The sequence below is a fragment of the Prionailurus viverrinus genome, chromosome B2 (assembly GCF_022837055.1).
Source record: "Prionailurus viverrinus isolate Anna chromosome B2, UM_Priviv_1.0, whole genome shotgun sequence".
Lineage (NCBI taxonomy): Eukaryota > Metazoa > Chordata > Mammalia > Carnivora > Felidae > Prionailurus > Prionailurus viverrinus.
This window is the reverse complement of record NC_062565.1, coordinates 78,811,973-78,833,591: the sequence shown is the minus strand read 5'-3', so window position 1 is coordinate 78,833,591 and position 21,619 is coordinate 78,811,973. Positions and strand designations below refer to the sequence as shown.

Here is a 21,619-nt window from a genome sequence, read left to right as displayed (position 1 = left end):
ACATTTTGTCAGTCCTCTGGAAGACTGAGCAACTTACTTAAAAAGCAAAATCAAGAACCAAAAACAAATGAAACAAAAGCCAAATATAATAGTACAGGTTCACTCAGAATTGTACCTTTTTCATACAATATTTTTTAAAACTTTCAGACTCTAATAGAGTTTAAGAAACTGTATTTCAGTTCTGATTTAAACCTTTAGGAACAAATGTACCTAAGTTACATTTCTGCTCAAAAGCTTTATGATACCTTACAGTATTAAAGAATACTTTCTTGAAGTAATTGTTGAGAAAACCAAGATAGCTACACTCCTTACCACAGCAGACCTGTAACTCCTGGCAGGGTTTACAACACGGGCCTCAGACAGACCTGGATTTAAGAAGTTAGGAAATTCTTTTGGGAACATGGGAAATTTTTTGAAGTTTCATAGAAATGATACGTGGGAGGTTTTTATATGTTAGAATTAAATTTTACTTTCGAAGACTGAAAAGGCTAAATTTTAGCTTCAGAATATTAGAAAACAAGCCAACTGTTCATCACTAAAATTTTAATTAGAAAAACCACTGAAACTTGTGTTTTTTCTCTTGTTTATGAGCTAGATGACAAACCAATTTTAATGAAATTTGAACTTAGGAAATAAAGCATTAGAAAGTTCACTTTCAATGTCTAATGAGCCTATCAGCTTGCCCTGACAGTGACATCACTCTTGAGTGGCCTGGAGGGTAGCAAATTGGAAGGGAGAAACCTTGGCAAACACAACGCAAGGGTAAGAGTAGTAAGTTACTAACTTGTTTAAAGTAGTTCATTCACATGCCTTCATAAAGATTCAGGGGACTTAGTCCTGTCCTGGGCTTTAAATATTTTAGCCACATGACAGATTTGTGTCAGTTCACCAAGTGCAGGTAGAAAAAGCAGCTGCCTCAGCCTCGCCACCAGAGAAATTACCCTCTTCTTCCCCGTGTCCTGGCTGTCTCCCCTCTTGGGACAAAATCCCTCTACACCTGCTCCACCTGTGTGGTCAGTAGCTTTAAGGAGAAGAGGACATGGAGGTATTAACCATGCACATCACCTCTCCTCATCTTAAGAAAGCTCCTGGCCCCCTGCTCATTCCACTTGTAGATGCTGCTCCTTCCCCAGAGTTCATCAGAAGAAAACCCACTGGCAAAGTCTAGGATTTTGAATTGGCGCTAAGGATCAGCATTCTGTACCTTAAGTACTGCTAACCTCTTACTCAAGGTTAAATTAGCTGTAGCCTCTGGCACAGGTTTTGTGACATCAACTGCCTCCCTAGCTGGCTGGCTACCCAGTTTGTAATCAGCTCTTCGTGCACCAACCTCAGGCTGTCTCTCCCCAATCATTATAATGACTGTCATTAAAAGACCCTGTTGGAAGTCCCTGCTATGAAGTAAGGACTGGAAATCAAACAAGGCAACCAGACAGAGTCAGTTTCAGAAAAAAACTATTATCTCACATTTTTCATTTTTACTCCTCTCCCTTTTTAACATCTTTATATTTATTTAATGTTTAGAAATTCAGGTAATTCCCAAGGCAAAAGGCCTATGTGGATACCCTCAAAGAACCTCCATCAGAGGCAAAATAAAATATATGCCTGTATTTTGTTTACACTGGGCTGCTACATTAGTTGAACAACAACAGTGACAAAACATCATCACACATTAGGATTTCTGTCCAACTGCAAATGTGGAGATTAGCATAGAAGCATACTTCTGCAGCTTATTTGCTGGGAGAAGCAGAGGTCACAAACAAAAGAGGTGGTTTTGTGGGAACTGATAGGACCACTTAGTGTCAACAAGGGCTACAAAGTTGAAGTTTGTATTCTGGTGAAAACAGTAACTTAGAAAGTAGTACTTATAATTCTCAGTAGTTTCATCAAGAGCTGCTCAAGGTAAACGGAGAACCCTGTCTCTCAAAGTCTATTGCTTATATTTATCTTTAACAAACATCTTTTCTCCAGGACTCCAAACTCTGTTCAAACATCTGTGATGTGGTCTCCTTGGAGACTGTATGGAGAAATGGAGAGGGACTTTTGATGGATGTCAGTAGACTAGGACTGTGTGACTATCCAGAAGTCCTAGCTTCACTCTGGGCTTTAGGTGCCACATGACTCCTCAGGTCCCTTTTAGTTCTAACATGCTACAATCCTAATCTCTTCCTGCCTGGGATAGTCAATTTTGATAAAGACAGTAAATCCTAGTATGGATAATTTTGTGATTTCACAACACAGCACAATTCAATCATGCTCAACTTTATTTCGGTAACCGCTCAGAAAGGTAAAAAGTCAGACATAATTAGGTCAAAGATCACAAAAGAGGAATAGCTGTTTGATTTCAAAGCCTACAATTTGGGATTTGTAGGAACTCAGAAAGGAACCTGGCACTTAGCCTACAATTATGTTAAAATACACTACATTTTTTAGCAATAACAATGGCCACAGGTTGGTAAAGGAAAGGAGCCAGAAACCTGGGGCAAAAACTACAGAACAGGAAAGCCCAGTAGCGCAAGGTGAACAGGAGGGCAAGGTTAACTAAAGTTCTAAAAGGTCAATTCCGGCCAGCAGGTCAATTCGACGTTGCATTGCATCACTTTTACATGACACATTTCTTACTTTAACCTACCTTTTGTCACACTTGGTTGATCATTTGGACCTCTTGCATGACATTAGCAATTTCTCCCTAATGATTAGCAACAATGGCTCCCACACTGTCCTGGAAAATGGAACTTTTCACTTTGAAGAAGGACAGGTCATTTATCAGAAAACTACTCTGCCTTCAGTAACTGAGCTGTTCTTTTTGGCACTTGATTATATTCAGTGCCTAGCCTGCTGTTTGAACTGCCATTAAAATACAGAATAAGCAATGATAAATAACAGCTTTTTCCTATTTTTTAACCATTAAATCATTTTAGTTTTCACACTTCTCTCCCCCCCCCCCCCCCCCCTTATAGCATGTCCCAATTGCCTGAAAGGTGGCTTAGGTGGGAAATCCTACACAGCTACATAAAATTGGCTCTTGGGAAATCTATGAATCAGAATGATCTGGGTTTCCCAAAAAGAAATAATCTTAAAATATAGGCTAATGGACTTCTAAATTACATTTCTCAACATGAATCTAGTGCTGATAATAAGTTGCACTGGTATTCTTTAGAATTAGAAGCGCCTTACTCTGGATAAAAGAGGGCATTATGGCTAGCTGGCTGTGTCTTCTGGGCTTGGCCTAGACCCATCATACTCCCAGCACAGGCAGAGCAAGGATACAGTGCAATGCAAACATTCTGTTGTTAGGGTAAAAAACACTCAGCTTTCTATTTTCACACCCCACTCCTCCAACCCCAGCCTAATGAACTAGATAGATCAAATTTAAATCTGTGTTCTTGAACTGGCAGTAAAGGAATGAACTAGTCCTTTGATGAGACATCTTAATAAGGATGAATCAAAATTACAATTCTAAGCTAGATGAAGGGGCCTGAAAAGCATAAGGCCTAATCTAGGAGAAAGTGCCCTGGATTGGCTATGGACAGCTATCACCCCAGTGTTATTGGGAAAATAGCCTGATTTTTAGCTCTTAAGAGCAACAGACTCACCTCACCAGACTGTCAATGAAGTTGACAACTTTTTCTCTGAGTGCTTCAAACCTGGTCTGCTTCTTACTGGTTCTTCTTAATTCCTTCATTTCCAATAAGGACTATGGATGAAAGAACATATTTTTTCTGGTGATTCTACAACAGAAAACTCAGAGGGGAGCTCTAGGTCCACAGACAGAATGTGCACAGAAAGAGCAAGATCAATGCGGGTTGCATTTATTTTTTATTTTTAAGGTCTGCAAAGAATCTCTCCTCCTAAGTGTTTTGCTTCAAATATATATCAAGTTTATTTCAGGGAAAAAGAAAAAGAGCAGTTCACTTCATTGCTATTATACGGTAGAGTGCTCACAATCCACAACCCATTGGTTCATTTAAGAAAAGGATTTATATGGGGTGAGCCTGGGTGGCTCAGTCGGTTAAGCAGCCGACTTTGGCTCCGGTCATGATCCCATGGTTTATGGGTTCGAGCTCCCCATCAGGCTCTGCGCTGACAGCTCAGAGCCTGGAGCCTGCTTCAGATTCTGTGTCTCCCTCTCTCTCTGCACCCTTCCCTAGCTTGTGCATGTGCGCTCAGTCTCTCCCTCCCCCACCTAAATAAATAAATAAATAAATAAATAAATAAATAAATAAATAGATTTTAAAAAAAATTTCTTAAAAAAGAAAAGGACTTATAAGTAGAAGGAAAAAAATCCTTACACTTTGGCCATGAGAATAAATTCAATGTGTTCTGCCTTGCTTTGATTGAAAGTTTACATTTATCATAACTTGGTATCATGATACAAAGAATGTTCTTTACTTTGACAACCAAGATCCTAAAGTTAGAATTAACTGACAAAGATTATGTTGGGTGTACTGTGGCTCAGTTCCTGCTCTCTACTGAATATGCATTAAAAAGTCAAGTCCCTAAAATTAATGGGTTAGGTTCTTATGGATTTCTGTTTGATCAAACAAAAAGTCAAATGCATCAGATAAATAATCAGATACCTTTTTGCAACAAATATTCCCATTTTTTCCTTACTGCTGGTTAATTCCTATTCTAAGCCTGAAGGAACAGTTTCCACCTATGTTGGCTAGTAAATTCCAGACTTTGTAAATAGAGAATGAGGATGGCAGTGGATCAGATAAACAGGATGTTCAATTTATAAGTGTGTTACAAAATCTGCTTTGTTCCTGATTGTGGATGAAAAATAAAAACAAAACACAGGCAGAGCTAATCTAGAGCACACACTAAAAAAAGGAGTGTTGCAAGACGCAGTTGGAAGGAAAATTTACCTTCTGAAGATGATAAAGGTCTGTCTTCTGAAGCCCCTTTGACTGTAGCCCTGAAGTATCTTCTTCTTCTTTGGCTTCTGCTTTTTAATATAAAACCAATATACAGCAACTAGGGTAAATCCATTCCAGTCAAAAGAACAAATATTTCTAGAACTCCACGGGAAATAAAGTGCACCAAAGGGAACAGAAAACTGTAGCTGGTGAAAGGTATAGTTGTGCTTCTGGAGAGCATGAGGCTCTAAAACAACCCTCTTCCTAGTGTAAGGCAGGTTTTAGGAATTTCACATTCACATGGCTTATTTGGACTAAATCTAAGACAAGAGGATGTGGCTGCAGAATCTGCACTGTTCTAAAAGAATAAATTTCTTCTTAGCTATGGATAATTCTTCATTCAAGAAAAATATAATTTGGGGCGCCTGGGTGGCACAGTCGGTTAAGCGTCCGACTTCAGCCAGGTCACAATCTCGCGGTCCGTGAGTTCGAGCCCCGCGTCAGGCTCTGGGCTGATGGCTCGGAGCCTGGAGCCTGTTTCCAATTCTGTGTCTCCCTCTCGCTCTCTGCCCCTCCCCCGTTCATGCTCTGTCTCTCTCTGTCCCAAAAAAATAAATTAAAAAACGTTGAAAAAAAAAATTTAAAAAAAAAAAGAAAAATATAATTTAAGGTTAAATATCTAATAAATTCTTTGTGCCATTTCATTAGCACGTAGCAGAGCCTTGAAAACCTGATCTGACACTGTGACCCTACAAATGTAATTTTAAACCCAGACTATAAAACATAGTTAAGGAACCAGAGATAGCATATAGTCAAATATCTCTACTTGTCTAATGTGTGTGTGTGTTGGGGGGGGGGGGTGTTAATTTTACTTTATTATTAACAGAGTATCACTTCTGAGAATAGACAATACAGATATTTCTTTACAGTGGTTTTACTTCAACTTGTAAAATTCTTTATCTTCAGAATGTTAATCATCTTTATCTCCAAACTTCCCATTTCAAAAAGCTGCATTCCTTTATTATTTAGTATATCACAATTTATTTCACCAGCTTATGTTAATTGTTATAATATCAAGTTTTATTTTACAAAATAAAAACTGAGTCCAATTTTTTAAAAGATTGAAATTTACCTACTTATATATATTAAGTCTTTTACCTTATTTATGTCCTTAAGGGTGTCCCCTCACTGTCCCAATAACCACAGTTAAGGGGCATTTAAATTATGAATGAATGAACAAAAGCAATGAGCTGGCTTATGAGAGGGGAGCTGGAGCCCGGGTGCTAGCACTAGCTAGCTGTGGGATCTGGAGGAAGTACATTCTCTTCCTGGGCTTTAGTCTGTTTGTAACTGAACTCAATGATTTCTACACTAATCTCCAGTCCTTTAAAATATGATTTGAAAAATGGTTCAGCTCATGCTACAGTGCAAAAGAGCAATGCCTACACACAGCCTGAAGCGAACCCTCTTAGTACTGTACTTCCTCGTGCTGGCTGCTCATGTCACTCCAGCCAAGGAAACTTTCTCTTCATCTTCCACTGACCTAGCATGGCAGCTGTGGACAGATATGGAGGGATCTCAGCAAAAGCAGTTTCCATACCACGCTGCCTCATTCCCTCAACCTCCCAAAGTAAAATTTCCCTAAGTCGGGGAAAATAAAGGGTCCATACTCTTTTTGTTTGTTTTACCAAAAGAATACCATACTTTAGTGCTAGAACGAGAGCAAGAGAAGAGCCCATGAAAAGTTAACGATCAGTATCAATCCATGGTGCCCCTGGAAAACACAGAGAAGTCCTGCTGCATCATAACATGGCTACTTATACACAATCAGGCATCGCAGCATTCAGCAAATATAAATGACCGTGTGGCGGTCAGGCAAAATCAAGGAAATTACAACACTTCAACATGGGAATGCCAGGCTGCCTCAGTTCATTTAGGACTGAAAGATTATAGCTTTTATAAATCAGATTAAAGCAAACCTCATGCATATTTTGGTAATCAGCATACCAATGAGCCTCATTTTTGTGAAAGTGGTTCACAGCTATTAATTCTTCAGGCTTACAAATGATTTATGCAGTGTTTTTGAAATCTAAAAGAACTTGATGAAATGCTTAAGAAAAAACATCTAAAAGGAGTCCTTAATTATAATGCCCTGCTACTCTCTCCAATCTTTTTGATTTCTTTTTTTTTTTAAGGTAAATGTAAGTCCTCTAAGCTGTCCATCTGGAAAGAATTTTTTTCCTGACCATTTGATGATCTTCATTGTTCAAACCAAATCTGGAAGAGAACCACTTGTCTTATTTGTGATTGTCAGGATATGATATTCTGAGGGTTGGTATGCTGACTGCCCATGAACTACTTTATCTCTTTATCTCTCAAACATCAGAAAATGGGGTTTTCCATGTTATTTAGTTAAATTTCATAGCCAGTACAATTGGCAAGATGCTATATTCTCACCATCAAGACTCTGAAACTGGGCCAGAAACTCCTCTATCCTCTTTGCTGTGCTCCCAAGCTGCTTTTCAGAAGAGGACTTAAAAACCTTGAAACATTTCTGAAGTATGGTCATCAGTTCATCCTTTGCCAACATCCTAGAATATAATCAGTGACAGGAGACATACTGTAATGGGAAAATTAATATACTTAACACTCTGTATATTAAATGTTTCTGGTCAGAAAAAGATGGTATAAATTCTTCACTAGTAGCTACCAAATTTGGGGGGAGAGATTTTCCTCAATGTATGTGACATTTCAGAAGTATTTAGAAAAGTTCTCATAATAAAGCTCAACTCACAAATGTACAAAGCTCCAGGCTCACAGCCTGATTGCAGCACTTACTAGGTTTGTAGTACACAGCAAGTTACCAAACCACTCTGACCCTGGGTTTCCTGGTCTATAAAATGGAAATAAGAATTCACATATTTCACAGGTTAGATGGAGGCTTAAAAATTAAATGAGGAGATGCATCTGAAGACTCTAGCCCAATGCTTACCACACAGTAGGTAGGCATTTAAGGTTAGTGTCCCTTTGCTTCAGATCTGAGACAGAAATGTCTGCTGAAGATACAACACTTAAACTAAATGAAAGCTTATTTGAAAGGACCAAAAACTACCATAATCATTTCTCTAATTATTACCATCTTAGCTATATTTTAACACATTCTATGGGCTTTATAAACATCAGCCATTAAATCCACTAAATTGTTTTAAAAGGTAAGCAATTCTGTGTGTTTTATATAGCACAGGTGGAATGGTTGTATAATGCATTCAAGGCCACAGAAGAAATCTGTTAGAAATAGAGAGAACACAGATCTTCTAAAAATTAGGATCCCATTCTCAGAACCCTTACTTATAGGATCTCTCTATTAAGATCATATTCAGTAACAGAATGAAATGGAATTAGGTCAATATTAGTAATTATTAAGTGTCATGACACAAGTATAAAAATTATTTTCAGCAAATGGACCTAAAAACTGAAGACTACTATGATTAAAAGTTCTTGTATTAATCATGAAGGACTCAGACAAATCCAAAATTTAGGCTATTCTGCAAGATAACTACCTTATGTTTGACATTTTTCATAATAAAAATGTGAATGAAAGGCAGCTAGAGGTCAAAGAAAATTAAACCAACACATTTAATTCTCGATTACATTTGACATTACTTAAAATGTCTGACTTTCTATTGCCCAGATGAAGTTAACCTTAAAAGAGTTAAACTCAAAGTCAGATACATTTGAACAATCTGTTATACCTGACAAATGTTAGCCCTATTCAAATAGCCACGACCAGCATCTCCAGGGTCCAAGGAAACACTGACAATGGCTTGCTCGCGGGGCAGAAGCTGGTAACTCACATCAGCAGCACCCTGAGAAAAAGCGTACCAGGCTGCAGGCAGCCCTTCTGGGCATCTATCTGCAGCTTACAAAACTGAGTATTGAGAGAGACAAAGCCCCGCCTATTATTGACTTTCAGGATATAAGGGGAAAAAATGTCATTATGTCATATAATTTTGAAATCAAACTTTATTAGTCATAACTTTTAACATGACATTTGTTGGAGGGGATAGATCCTTCACTTCAGATGTAAACGTCCAGGATTTCAGAGAGTTATCACTCTTTTTCTTATTAGCCAAAGGTAATGTTCTTGTTTCCAGAAGAGCAAAAGATCTTACACTTTCCCAAGTACTCTCCAGTTTAATATAAAACAAGTCTTGAAGTAGAGCTAATAATGTGACCAACCCTATAAAATCATTAAATTTTTTCAATTAAATTATATATACACAGAATCAACATATGCCTGCTATCATCACTATTATTTAATATCATTCTACAGTCCAGTCGCTACAACAAATTAAGAAAAAAGAAGTGGTGCAAAAAAAAAAAAAAAGGAAAGAAAAAAGAAGTGGTGCAAACATTACAAAGGAAGATGAAATTTATTATTTGCATATGATGTGACTATAAGATTGGAAAATCTAAAAGAACTGCATAAGTATTAAAGAGTATGAAGGATGTGTGGATGTAAGACATGTATACACATACACCTGTGTTGACACCTTACATGTACATGTAATCCATCTTATATTAAACTATGTAATGGAAAAAAAGAACATATTCAAAATGGCAACAAAAACTATAGGAAACAAAGCAATATACTTTATAGCAAATATGTAAGACATATCAAAAAAGAAAACCCTGAATAAGTGAATAGACATTTTAAAGTTTTAGAGATACAAATTCATTCCAAATAAGTCTATACTTTTAACACTTTTTGAAACAAAAGTCCAGTGAGTATTTGTTTAAACCCCAATAAAATTATCCTAAAATTTATATGGAAAAATAACTGTTCCTTAAAAAGAGGAATAATGTGTATATACTTGACTGTGTACAGTGGGGCTATTAATATATTAAAAAGTATAAGCTACAGTGATTAAAATCAGATGGCACTTTATAGGAATGGACAGGTCAATAATGAGAATAAGTCTACAAAGAGATCAAGGAATATATAGGAGTTTGGTACATAATACAAGGTAGTACTTCTAATTACTGGGGAAGAGATGGAAATAGTTTGAGAATAATAGATCATTACCTCAATATTATTTCAGACAGAATAAAGATGTGAGTATGGCATGGGGATAGGAGAAAGAACTAGTCCATCAATTATAAAATACTAGAAGAAAATAATGATATTTAAGCCTAATAATATCCAGCATCAGCATGAGTGTGGGAAAACAAATACTGATACACTGTTGGCACAAGTGTACGTTGGACAAAGTGTTTATATTTTAGACCCCAAAAGTCTATTAAATGTGTATTTATTTTTGTGAAAATTACACAAATGTACGAGAACATTTACCCTTGGTGATTACTGTAACAGTGAAGAATTAGAAACAACCCAAATACTTATCAAACAAGGGACTGATTAAATAAAATGTTACATTTTCAAAACGAGATATTATGTAGCTGTGATAAACAATGACATAGTACTAGTGATGACAGTTAACATATATGCACATGTGTATTTGGCAGAATTTGATCTCTACTACACTATATGATGTAGTAATTATTATTGCCACATTAAGAGATGAGGAACAGAGACACAGAAAACTTAAGTAACCTGTCTAGAGTCTGGTAACTGGCAATTGCCAATTTGGTAATTTGACTGGATTAGAACCAAGTCTGGCTTGGCATCCATACTCTTACCAACCATGCTGCACCACATTTCAAGACCCAGTGTCCACGGTAGGATATTAGGTACAAAACAAATAACTACCACAACAAAAATGAACCAAATTTCAAAACCAAAAAAATGCAAGTTGTAGAACATCCTATCCAGTATGATTTAATACCTGTTGGTGCCTAGAAAAAAATCTAGAAGTACAAACTGTTAGCAGTAGATGACTGGCTTTCAAAGTTATAGAACACGAATGGTAATATCAAAAAGCAATGTTATGTTTTCACTTAGGTTATTATTAGAGTGACTCCACTTTGGACAAACCAAACCTAATTGAACAAAACTGAAAACTAAAAAATGAAAATTTTAGTTTATCCCTCAAAGTTTTTTATAATAACACCCAAATAGAAAATTAAGGATTGAGTCTAGCCACTAGACCAGCATGTTTCAAACTGAGTTTTCAAAATGGGTTTCAACCAATTAGTGAGTCATGAAAACATTCATTCATTCAGTGAACACTTATGGAATGCCTACTACATACCAGCCACTGTTCTGGGCTTTTGGGATACATCTCAGTGAAACAAAAACCCCTGTATTCATGAAACTTGTATTCTAATGGGTGGGGGGTGAGGAAGTAGGGCACAGACAACAAACGCTATGTCTCATATTACTATGTACATACTAAAACTTGACATTATTATAGAAAAATATTAAGGGGGAAGTTTGGGGAGGAGCAGATAGGTTTGAATTTCAAAATGATTATTAGGCCTCACTGAGAAGAAGATATTTGATCAACCACGTGAAGGAGGTAAGAGAGTATTTGTAAGAACTTTTCCTGGCAGAGAGAATAATGCATGCAAAGGGCCTACACTGAGTGTATGTCTGGCATGTTCAAGAAGAACAAGAGGTCAAGATGGCTGGAGTGGAAAGAGAAATCAAGTAGTAGGAAATGAAATAAGAGATAGGCAATGCAGGGCTAGATCACAGAGGGTTGCTATATAGACTGTGGCTTTTATTCTGAGTGAAAAGGGGAGTTCATGGAATTGTTTAGAGCAAAGGAATGAAATTGTATGATATATTTTAAAAGGACTGTGCTGACTGCTGTTTTGAGAAAAACCCATAGGGGGAGCATGTATGGAAGCAAGGGAAACCAGTTTTACAATTTTCCATATGAGAGACGATAGTGACTTGGACAGGTGTTACCAGTGAGGGAAGGTGGCAAAAAGAGGTTTGATTCTTGATATATTTTGAAGCCAGAACCCAAGTTTTTGGATTTCAACAATGGGAAGGATAAAAAGACTGACTACACGAAGATTCTAAGGTTAAAGGGAAGATCAGACATTCAGTTTTAAACATGTTAACTTTGAAATGTATACTGGATATCTAAGTGGAGATGTTAATTAGGTACATGGAATAACAGGCAGTCAAAAAAAAAAAAGTGGGCTTTTGACTAAACCCTGGCACATTGTAATGTTAGGGTGTCAAGGAGAAGAGAAACCACCAAAGAAGACAGAAGGAGCATGCACTAAAGTAGGAGGAAACCCGAGAGTCGGGATCCTGAATGTCATTAAGGAAAGAGTGCTGTACGGTGCTGATGCTGATAACAGATTAACACAAATGAAGACGTAGGACTGACCATTAGATTTAGGAACAGGGAAGTCACCAATGACCTTCTTCAAAGTAGTTTTAATAGAGAGCAAAAACCAAATCAGGTAAGACAGAATGAAAGGAGAGGAACTAGAGACAGTGAGACAGTGCTTTTGAACTCAGGGAGATCCCATTTAGCATTCAGCTTTAAAAGAAATGGCATAAAACTGAAAAGAAAATATCAGAATTATAAAGTATGAAAGCCACCACACGAGATTAAAGAGAAAGGAAAAAACACATTAAGATAGGTCACATTAATGCCAAAAAAGAGCTAATTATCTTTAACCAACTTAAGGCTTATGATACTTAATGTGTTAAAAGCTTTATAGGTTGTTATAAAAGAAATGTTTCCTTAACTAAGACAGAAAGAGAATCATTTGGCAATCATTAAAAACAACCATCCTGCAGGGCAATGTAGTGTTCTGCTTCATCATGCAGAAAGCCAGTAATTCCTGGCTAAGTACTGATTATATAAAGGTCTGATTGAGAACAGGCTATAAGGAGAAACTGGTCAATCCATGGCTAATGCAAAAATCCTCTAAATAATGAGTTCTCAAGTTTTAAACAGACATTATCATAAATTAGCTTTTAAAAATACTCAAAAATTCAAACCTGCATATATGTCAATGAAAACTAGAAGAAAATAAAAAAGCTTACAAAAAACTATATTCACAGAGATTATCTACTTCAAAGACAACACAACAAAGCAATCATATATGGTAACAAGTGAAACAGAAACCAAAAATATGCATAATTCTTCCCATACCTTGATATTTTATGTTAGATGCCACTTCCTTTGTGAAACTGCTCGATCTGCTCAATGGAGGTTAGCACTCTAGACCTCCTCACCTGTCATACATCACAGACTTATTCCCCTGTATTGTAATTGCCTACCTGTCCACCTTCATCTCTCACTTAGCCAAAATTCAGTGTAGATAAGAACTAGGGTTATCTTTGTAATCAGATCGGTGGCTCCACATATCAAGCATCAAAAAAAAAAAAAAAAAAACCAACATTTTTTGAAAGGATGAACAAGGCAATGGCCCTGCACTGACAGTTTCATGACCTCAGGTCTTAGTAAACAATAGTTTCTTTATTTACAAATTGGTTCATGTAGGGGAGCACTTGGAAGTTACAGTGCCTTTTGTGGAACACCATGCTCTTTTCTGTGTCAAAATGGGTAAATTAAATTATATCATATAGTTAGAAACAACTTGAGTAAACTAAAATATATATATATTTTAAAGATGTATTATATACTTCAACATTTTTATATATCATCTATATTTTATAAATTTATACTTCTTTTTCAAAAGAAAAACAGTTGTCAAACTAAGATTAGCTATTTCTGAATGTTTAACAGTTTTAACATTTCTTAGCTACCAGCTCGTTTTCTAACAAAAAATAGCAGGCACTAAAAGTTTGGTGAAGAAAAAATGAAATACAAATTCAGATCTTTTCTGTCCACTGAGATGAAAAAACAAACAAACAAACAAACAAACAAACAAACACTATTCACTATTAGCAGTAGAATATCTTGTCCCAGTTTTGGAACCAATCTGAGATTGACTGCCTCAAGCCATCCAGCTTCTCCACCAATAAAGCCTTTTCTTTTCTTTCAATGGCTTCATTTTTTTCCTCAAAATTTTGTACCTTCTTCTTACTTCCCTTTATTTTCTAGAACAGTATTTCTCAAAGTGTGGTCCCTTGGCCCATCTGTCCAAATGCGGTGGAGTGTTTATTAAATGCAGATTCCTTCTGTCCACCACACCCCAGTTCTAAAGATTCAGAATCATTGGGGAGAGGGCAAAAGTATACATGTTTAATACACCTCAGCTGATTGTTATGTACACTAAAGCCTGAAAATCATTACTTTAAAACAGCAACTATCAACATCTTTTGCTATTGAATGAGCTTCAACAATTCAGCTCTTTGATTTCACCACAAGTGTACAGATGACTACGGAGGACCTGGCATGATGCAGATTCAGGACTGGCAATCCTTGTTCTAAGAAAGAAACTACATTTTAACTGTACAGTCTCATATACCTTCTGCACAGACAAATCTAGATCATCAAAAGCTAAATTATGCTATTTAGGAAGCATCACATGGACTGTGGAGCTGTGCTATTTTTCATTAACTAGATCTTTAAATCTCATCTAAAGTTGATCTGCAAATTCAGGAAACAATGTATTATTTACATTCCAAATCTCTAGTCTCTTTCAACTAACCTAAAGTGATCAAATGTTAATATTATTACTTGGGTCATGTTTTTTTTAACTCAGTGAAAGCTGAGCTGACCTATTAATATATTACTGTTTAACTCAAAAGCCTTACTCAGACATTAGAATAATTTCTTTCAGCCTAAACTCCTTTAGCTATCAATCAACTTCAATTTATAAATCTGTTTGTCCAGCAAACTCATAAGGTTATACTTCGGATAAGCAGACCAGACACTGTGGTTCTTTCATTTATATGTCTATACTCTGCGCCAAGATGCCATTGTCAGGATGGAAAGGGGGTTTTGAGGCCACAGAAGCTTGTTTGGCTGGTTCGTTTTAACATTTGAGGTGTGCTCTGAACATGGACTGCTGGCCACAAACCCACAGAAATTACCTTTTATACTACCTCCCAAATAATTGGAATAGGGCTGAAAAACAGACTTAACTTTGAAGATTCAAATTTAAATTCCAGCTGTGTCAACTTCATAAAAGTCACTCAGTGTTTCCAGCTTTGGTTTCCTTATTTGGAAGAAAATGAGATAATCCTAGATAAGTAATTCTCAATTGATGGGGCAAGGGGCAGAATAAATTCCCCTAAGAAGACAGACACATTTCTCATTACTCTCAATCCAAGAATCATTGCATAGCACTCCATGGCTACTGATGTGAAATCACAGTACTTTACAGGTCTAGCTGATCCATCATGTTCCTGTAAGTTAAAACTCTAAGGGTATTTTATCAATACCCTTAAAACCTTACTATTGAAGCAAGGTTTTTTGAATTTCAAAAGTCTGAAAAATGCTTGGTCAAGTGTTTGACTTCTAGATAGATGGCTGTTTAGAAATTCTAATAGAAAGGTAAATTTTTCCTCTTAAGGTCTTTCAGAGCTGACCACAAGAAGCCCAGTGTACTCACGTAGCTCACTGCTGGGTTAGCACCATTTTTACTACTTCTGGTTCCCAAATGGTGTCTTAAGTTAAATATATCATTATATAATAATACATGCTTGGTAAAAAATTAACCACCTCATATCCTGCATAGGGATGTGGTCTTCATGCTCCAAGAGTTGACTGAAAGAAGAAAGGCTATGGAAGACATGCAGAACCACTGCACTCATGTCAAATTATGGCCTTTTATAAAGGCATAACTGCATGCTCCCCACGTGTACATCAATGTCTGCTGCATACATTTTAAAAATAACTGTGACATACAATTCTGTAAGTCTTTTTCCACTCATGAATATATGATATTTTCAACATTACAAATACCACGTAAATACACTTTAAAACTGAGATAATTAGCAAATGACATATTAGTTTCACGTGTACATGATTTGGTATGTGTATATACTGTGAAATGATCACTGTAAGAAGTCTAGTTAACATACACCACTGCACATAATTATAAATTTTCTTTCTTGTGATGAGAACTTTTAAGATCTACTCTATCAGGAAACTTTCAAATATGCAATACTACATATCACCATACTATAAATTACATCCCCAGGGCTTCTTTATTTTATAACTGGAATTTGTACTCTTTGACCACCTTCAGTCATTTTGCCCACCCCCCCACCACTGGCAACTACCAATCTGTTCTCGGTATCTGAGTTCAGTGTTATAGAGGGACTTCCTAATTCTTATGGCTGAATAATATTCCACTGTGTGTGTATATGTGCATTTTTCTTTATCCATTCTTTGATTGATGGGCACTTGGCTTGTTTCCATGTCTTGTCTATTGTGAATAGCTGCAATAAACATGGGAACACTGGTATCTTGAGTTGGCATTTTCATTTCCTTCAGATAAACACCCAGAAATTGAATTGCCAGGTCAAATGGTAGTTCTATTTTTAATTTTTTGAAGAATCTCCACAGTGTTTTCCATAACGACTGCACCAATTTATATCTCCACCAATAGGGCACAAGTATTCCTCACCACCACTTGTTATTTCTTGACTTTTTGATAACAGCCTCCTAACAGGTGTGAGGACATATCTCATTAAGGTTTTGATTTGCATTTCTCTGATGACTAGTCATGTTAAGCATCTTTTCATGCACTTATTGGCCATCTGTATGTCTTCTTTGGGAAAATGTCTGTTTAGCTCCTCTGCCCATTTTTTAATCAATTGTTTGTTTTTTCTATTGAGTTGTAGGAATTATTTATATATTTTGGATATTAAACCCTTATCAGATGTATGATTTCCTAATATTTTCTCCCATTTAATAGGTTGCCTTTTCATTTTATTGATGGTTTCTCCTTTACTGTTTAGAAGCTTTTTGGCTTGATGTAGTCCCACCTGTTTATTTTTGCTTTTGGTATCAAAGCCAAAATATCATTGCCAAGACCAATGTCAAGGAGGTTCACTTATGTTTTCTTCTACTTTTGTGGTTTCAAGTCTATTTTCAAATCTTTAATCCATTTTGAGTTGATTTTTGTGACTGGTGTTAAGAAAGTGGTCCAGTTTTCCCAGCACCATTTATTAAAGAGACTGTCCTTTCTCTATTATCTGTTCTTGCCTCCTCTGTCATAAATTGTCTATATATGTAAGAATTTATGTCTGGGCTCTCTATTCTGTTTCATTCATCTATGTGTCTTTTTTTATGTCAACACCATACTGTTTTGATTACTGATTTTAGCTTTGTAATATAGCTTGAAATCAAGAAGAATGATGCCTCCCACCTGTGTTCTTTCTCAAGATTATTTTAGCTATTCTTTTGTGGTTCCATACAAATATCAGGAATTAAATACTTTTCAATGATCACAAAATATTTCATCAAGTTGATTTATGATTATTTAAACATGTCAGTTTCCATATAAAAGGGATTTTTCAAGAGAAATACTGCCTTTAAGGAACTTAAAAAAAGTCAAACTAGAAATGTTTCTAGACTATGTTTCTACAGTACCTCAGTTTTTTTTCCCAAGTGACATTCAGTGATCATTTTAATCTTATTTTCTCTCATGATGTGAATTGTTTGAAGACAGGTGATGGGAATATCTGGTTTCCTAAATTCAGATGATTCCTACTTAGAATGCCTAAACTGACAAGTGTCCTTGACTTCTTTTCCACATCTAATCTGCACAAAAGGAAAAGAAATCCATTCTGGACATTCCCAGATTCTTGGTAGTGCCCAGACTCTAACCTGTCTTTGCTGTACCTGACATATTTTATCCTTAATGCTTTTTATATTCCTATGTGTCTGACCTCAGTTTAGCAAAATGACTGAAACTTCACTTTCTATTTATTGCTTCTGCTTTACTCATATCCCCAAGCCCATACTTTAGATCTTAGCAAGAATAGTGGAAGGTACAACAGCTGTAAAACCAGATCTGGATTAGAATTCTGGTTCCATCAACAGCTAAGAGATTTCAGGCAAATTCTAATTCCTATATATGCTTCAGTATTCTGAGTTGTAAAGTGTGGATAATAGTATCTGCCACAAAGGTGTACTTGTGTATTAGACAGGAAAGTTTACTGAAAGTGCCTACCTAACACAATGCCTGACACACTGCAAGCTTTTATAAACAGGGTTACGACTGTCACCATTACTATTATTGCTCATGTTTCCTTAACCTAGTTTGGAATTGGCATTCTTGACCCTTGACTTGTACCTCAAGATTACCGATGCCAAAAAGATGTAGAAAGAAAAAAGCAAGCCCCTCTCTGACAAAGGAATCTATGAATTTAAGACTATTCAACTGGAAAAGGAAGACAATCACTAATCACAAAAATTAAAGAGGAAACTCAGCAAGAATCAACTAGGTGTTGAGGCAGGAATGTTGACTTGAATAGAAAGCAAATGAAGTCTCTGTTGACATATAGAAGTACACAGAAATCTCTTACTGGCATTTAAAAAACTGAAATAAAACAGAGCTTTTCAGTGGCAATCTAGTTTCCATGGGGAGTTATTTTTCCAGATAGCATAAAATTAGTTTCCTATCTTAAGCTGCACCTGCTAGATCACTGACATTTGTATTATTAAGTCTCTGGACCTAAAGTGCTTTCAATGTGAATTTTCCTCCTACTGTGCCCATCTGTTCTTTTCTTGTGGGCCCAGAGGAAGCCAAGACTTAATAAATATTCAATTCTCAGACTTCTTTATGATATTTTCATATAAGCATTTATATTCACTGAGGAAAATTATAAGTGTGCGTGCAGAAACTTAACTCACACTTGATTTTCCTTTCCTCATTTTCCAAGTGGTCATTATTTTTATGGAAGACTAAAAAGTCAACGTATGTATGAGTGAAGCCAAGAAAAACAAATGATTATAACTTTAAAAGGTAAATCTGTCAGGGTGGTTAAGTGATCTCTGATATGTGACAACACCAAGATGTCTTATTTATATAATATTAGATAAATTTATGATCTCCCGTGCTAACGAGAGCAGGGCCAGCTCAGATGGGGATAAGGCATCAAGGCCACTGCCTCCTCATCGCTGGTCCTCAAGTTCAGCAGTGACCTCTTTCACAGGACACATTTCACCAAGTGATGCTGCAACTCCACCCATCCTGGTTGGGGCCATGGTGAGATCACTTTCCATGATTACTTTCCCTGCCATGCCATCAAGCTGGCAAGATTAAAATTATCCATACCTAAGCCCTCTTCAGGTAGTGTCAATATTTGACTAAATGCTCATTTTACTTTAAAAAGCACAAGTTCGGGACACCTGGGTAGTTCTGTCAGTTGAAGTACTGACTCTTGATTTCAGCTCAGGCATGATCCCAGGGTTGTGGGATCGAAACCCGTGTCAGGCTTCAGGCTGAGCATTGAGCCTATTCGAGATTCTCTCTCTCCCTCTGCCCCTCTCCCCCACTCACAATCTCTCTCTAGAAAAAAAAAAAAAAATCAAGTTCAAAAACAAGGTAAAACCAGCAAAGAAATGGATGGTTGCTACATTAAAACCACCACAAACCACAAACAAGTTCAAGGTATTTACAAATATTAGACACAGCATGGCTACTTAAAAACCCCTTGGCAGGCAACATTCTGGAGGAAAGGGTTATTTATTGACAGGCTTACATCAGACAAAACAGAAAAAAAAACAAAACTACCTCAGCAGCTGCAAAGCTGATGCATACTCCTCTGAATCCCATATGTTCTTTTCTAAACAAGTGCAGTACAGCTCTCTGATCTGTAAGTAAAAAGCACACTTGTAAGGAACCAAAAGTGATGTACTAAATTACACACTGCTCATTTGACAAAATCATAAATGGTCAAGACAAAAAAATAAATATTATTAAAAACAATCATTTTCTTTAGAGGACAACAGACTGGGCACACATCACATAGGTCAGGCTATATAAGAATACCATTTACATAAAAGCAACATGAGACTACATTGGGACTGGCTGATAATACTGATCACACTGCAATAAGAAAATAATAAAATAAAAGCAATATGTGATTATTAAAAAGAAAGCTTAATGGCAGAAATCCTTTCATAAACAAATCATTCCTATGTATTTAGATTTGTTCTCTAAACCTTTATTTATTTACTTATTAGAGAGAGAGAGAGAGAGAACATGAACATGGGGGAGAGGAGCGGCGGGGGGGAGAGAATTCCAAGCAGGCTCTACACTCAGCCTGGACCCCAACACCCCAACACGGGGCTCGATCCCACAACTCTGGGATCATGACCTGAGCCGAAATCAAGAGTGGGACGCTTAACCCACTGACCCACGCGGTACCCCTGTTCTCTAACCGGTACCCCGGTTCCCCTTTGAGGCAGGATGCAAATATTTAGGAATACAGAATTATTCCACTAACATCCACTCTCTAGCTGGTTCACAGGTTTAGAGTATAACACAAAGGCCAGTGGGGCATAATTTTGCAAGGGCAGAAATGCTGTTTCCCTTTTAGTTCTTGGTGGAATGCAAGGTTAACCATTAAGCATTCTCAAACAGATTCTTTTTGCTATTTTGATAAAGTGGGGGGATCAACTCTCTCAGTATATATGACAAAGAAGTGTGAAAGAAAAAGGTTAAAATGCCTTAGGACAAATACACTGGGGGGCGGGGGAGGAGGGGGGAAGCAACACCACTGGGATTCATGTGGTTGTTTCTAGCCGTGGCCATCAGAACAAAATATACTGCTTCAATTACCAGTAATGTGTACAGCTGGAATGGATTTAGATTGTGCACTCAGTGCCTGATTTGGATCCATTTCAAATTCTGATGCCTGAATGCTGCTGAAATCAAAGCAAGAAACTACTGATATTCCTACTGTAGACATTCCAAATGAAGAAGTTCTGGTTACCTGTCGACCCAATGGGTACTTGGGAAGAGAAGAGGTGAACTGATGAAGACATCTCAAAACCAGGAAGTAATTTGTATGGTAAACATGTAAGTTTTCTAGTAATGATTGTATTTCCTCCTAAAAATCACAGAATACATTACAAATATGTAAGTCAGTAATTAAAAGAATAATAAAATCTACCTCACGAATATATATATATGTATATATATATATGTATATATATATGTATATATATATAAAATTCCTGGAAAACTGATGAGAAAAGATGCAGAATTACAAATTAATTTCCTTAATTTTGAGAATTAGTAACGCACACAAAATCTAGGATAAAGGCTGGGTATTTCTGATTTAGTATCAGGTCTGGTGATATTTTACACACACCAAAATTAGTCCTGTAGTTTCCTTCTATCTATAGCACTGCCATTATAACTTGGCTCCCCACAAGTGTGCAAAAAAGCACCCTGCTGGATGCCTGCTTGTGTCAGAGACCCAGTATGTGCCACAGCGAGGTAGGCCTACCACCCTCTACCTTGCTGGCATCAGAAGGGTGAGAAGATCATTACGGAGCCCAATACCAACATCATTAACAGTTGCTGAGGTTACACTTAAGGCCTATGCTTCTCTTAAAGTACAATTAGAACTGTGTTTCAAAGAAAGACTATAGAAGAAACACCACGGGTGATTCTGATAAATGCCTGCTTTTTGTTGAGAATTTCTAACACTGGTTTTATTCACTTTACTAATTTAAAAAAAAATGAAAAGAGAAATCTAAAGCCATCAAGCTTTAGAATTTAGACTCCAACAAGTATACTATGGGAGATAGTGTCTTAAGAAACTTGTGGGATGACTAATCCCACAAATCAGTTTCAAAAGGGCTTTTTTGCGGGGGGGAATGGGAGGGGTATTATGTTTTCTAGAACCTTCTGAAACAGTTTAGAAATGATTTTAACACACTACATTCTAT

At 36.7% G+C, this 21,619-nt stretch overlaps 1 protein-coding gene across 4 annotated transcripts in view; it reads right to left on the bottom strand.

The window, feature by feature from the left end:
- ORC3 (origin recognition complex subunit 3) overlaps nucleotides 1-21,619 on the bottom strand; it is a 61,868-nt gene that overhangs the window by 4,506 nt on the left and 35,743 nt on the right. For 3 of the 4 annotated variants that reach the window (XM_047858203.1, XM_047858201.1, XM_047858204.1), the window contains 5 exons: nucleotides 20,656-20,772; nucleotides 19,452-19,531; nucleotides 7,317-7,450; nucleotides 4,869-4,948; nucleotides 3,597-3,697 (listed from right to left, as the gene is read on the bottom strand). In XM_047858203.1, coding sequence (XP_047714159.1) covers nucleotides 3,597-3,697; nucleotides 4,869-4,948; nucleotides 7,317-7,450; nucleotides 19,452-19,531; nucleotides 20,656-20,772 — 512 coding nt within the window. The remainder of the gene's footprint in view (nucleotides 1-3,596; nucleotides 3,698-4,868; nucleotides 4,949-7,316; nucleotides 7,451-19,451; nucleotides 19,532-20,655; nucleotides 20,773-21,619) is intronic. The other variant, XM_047858202.1, reaches the window with a different exon arrangement.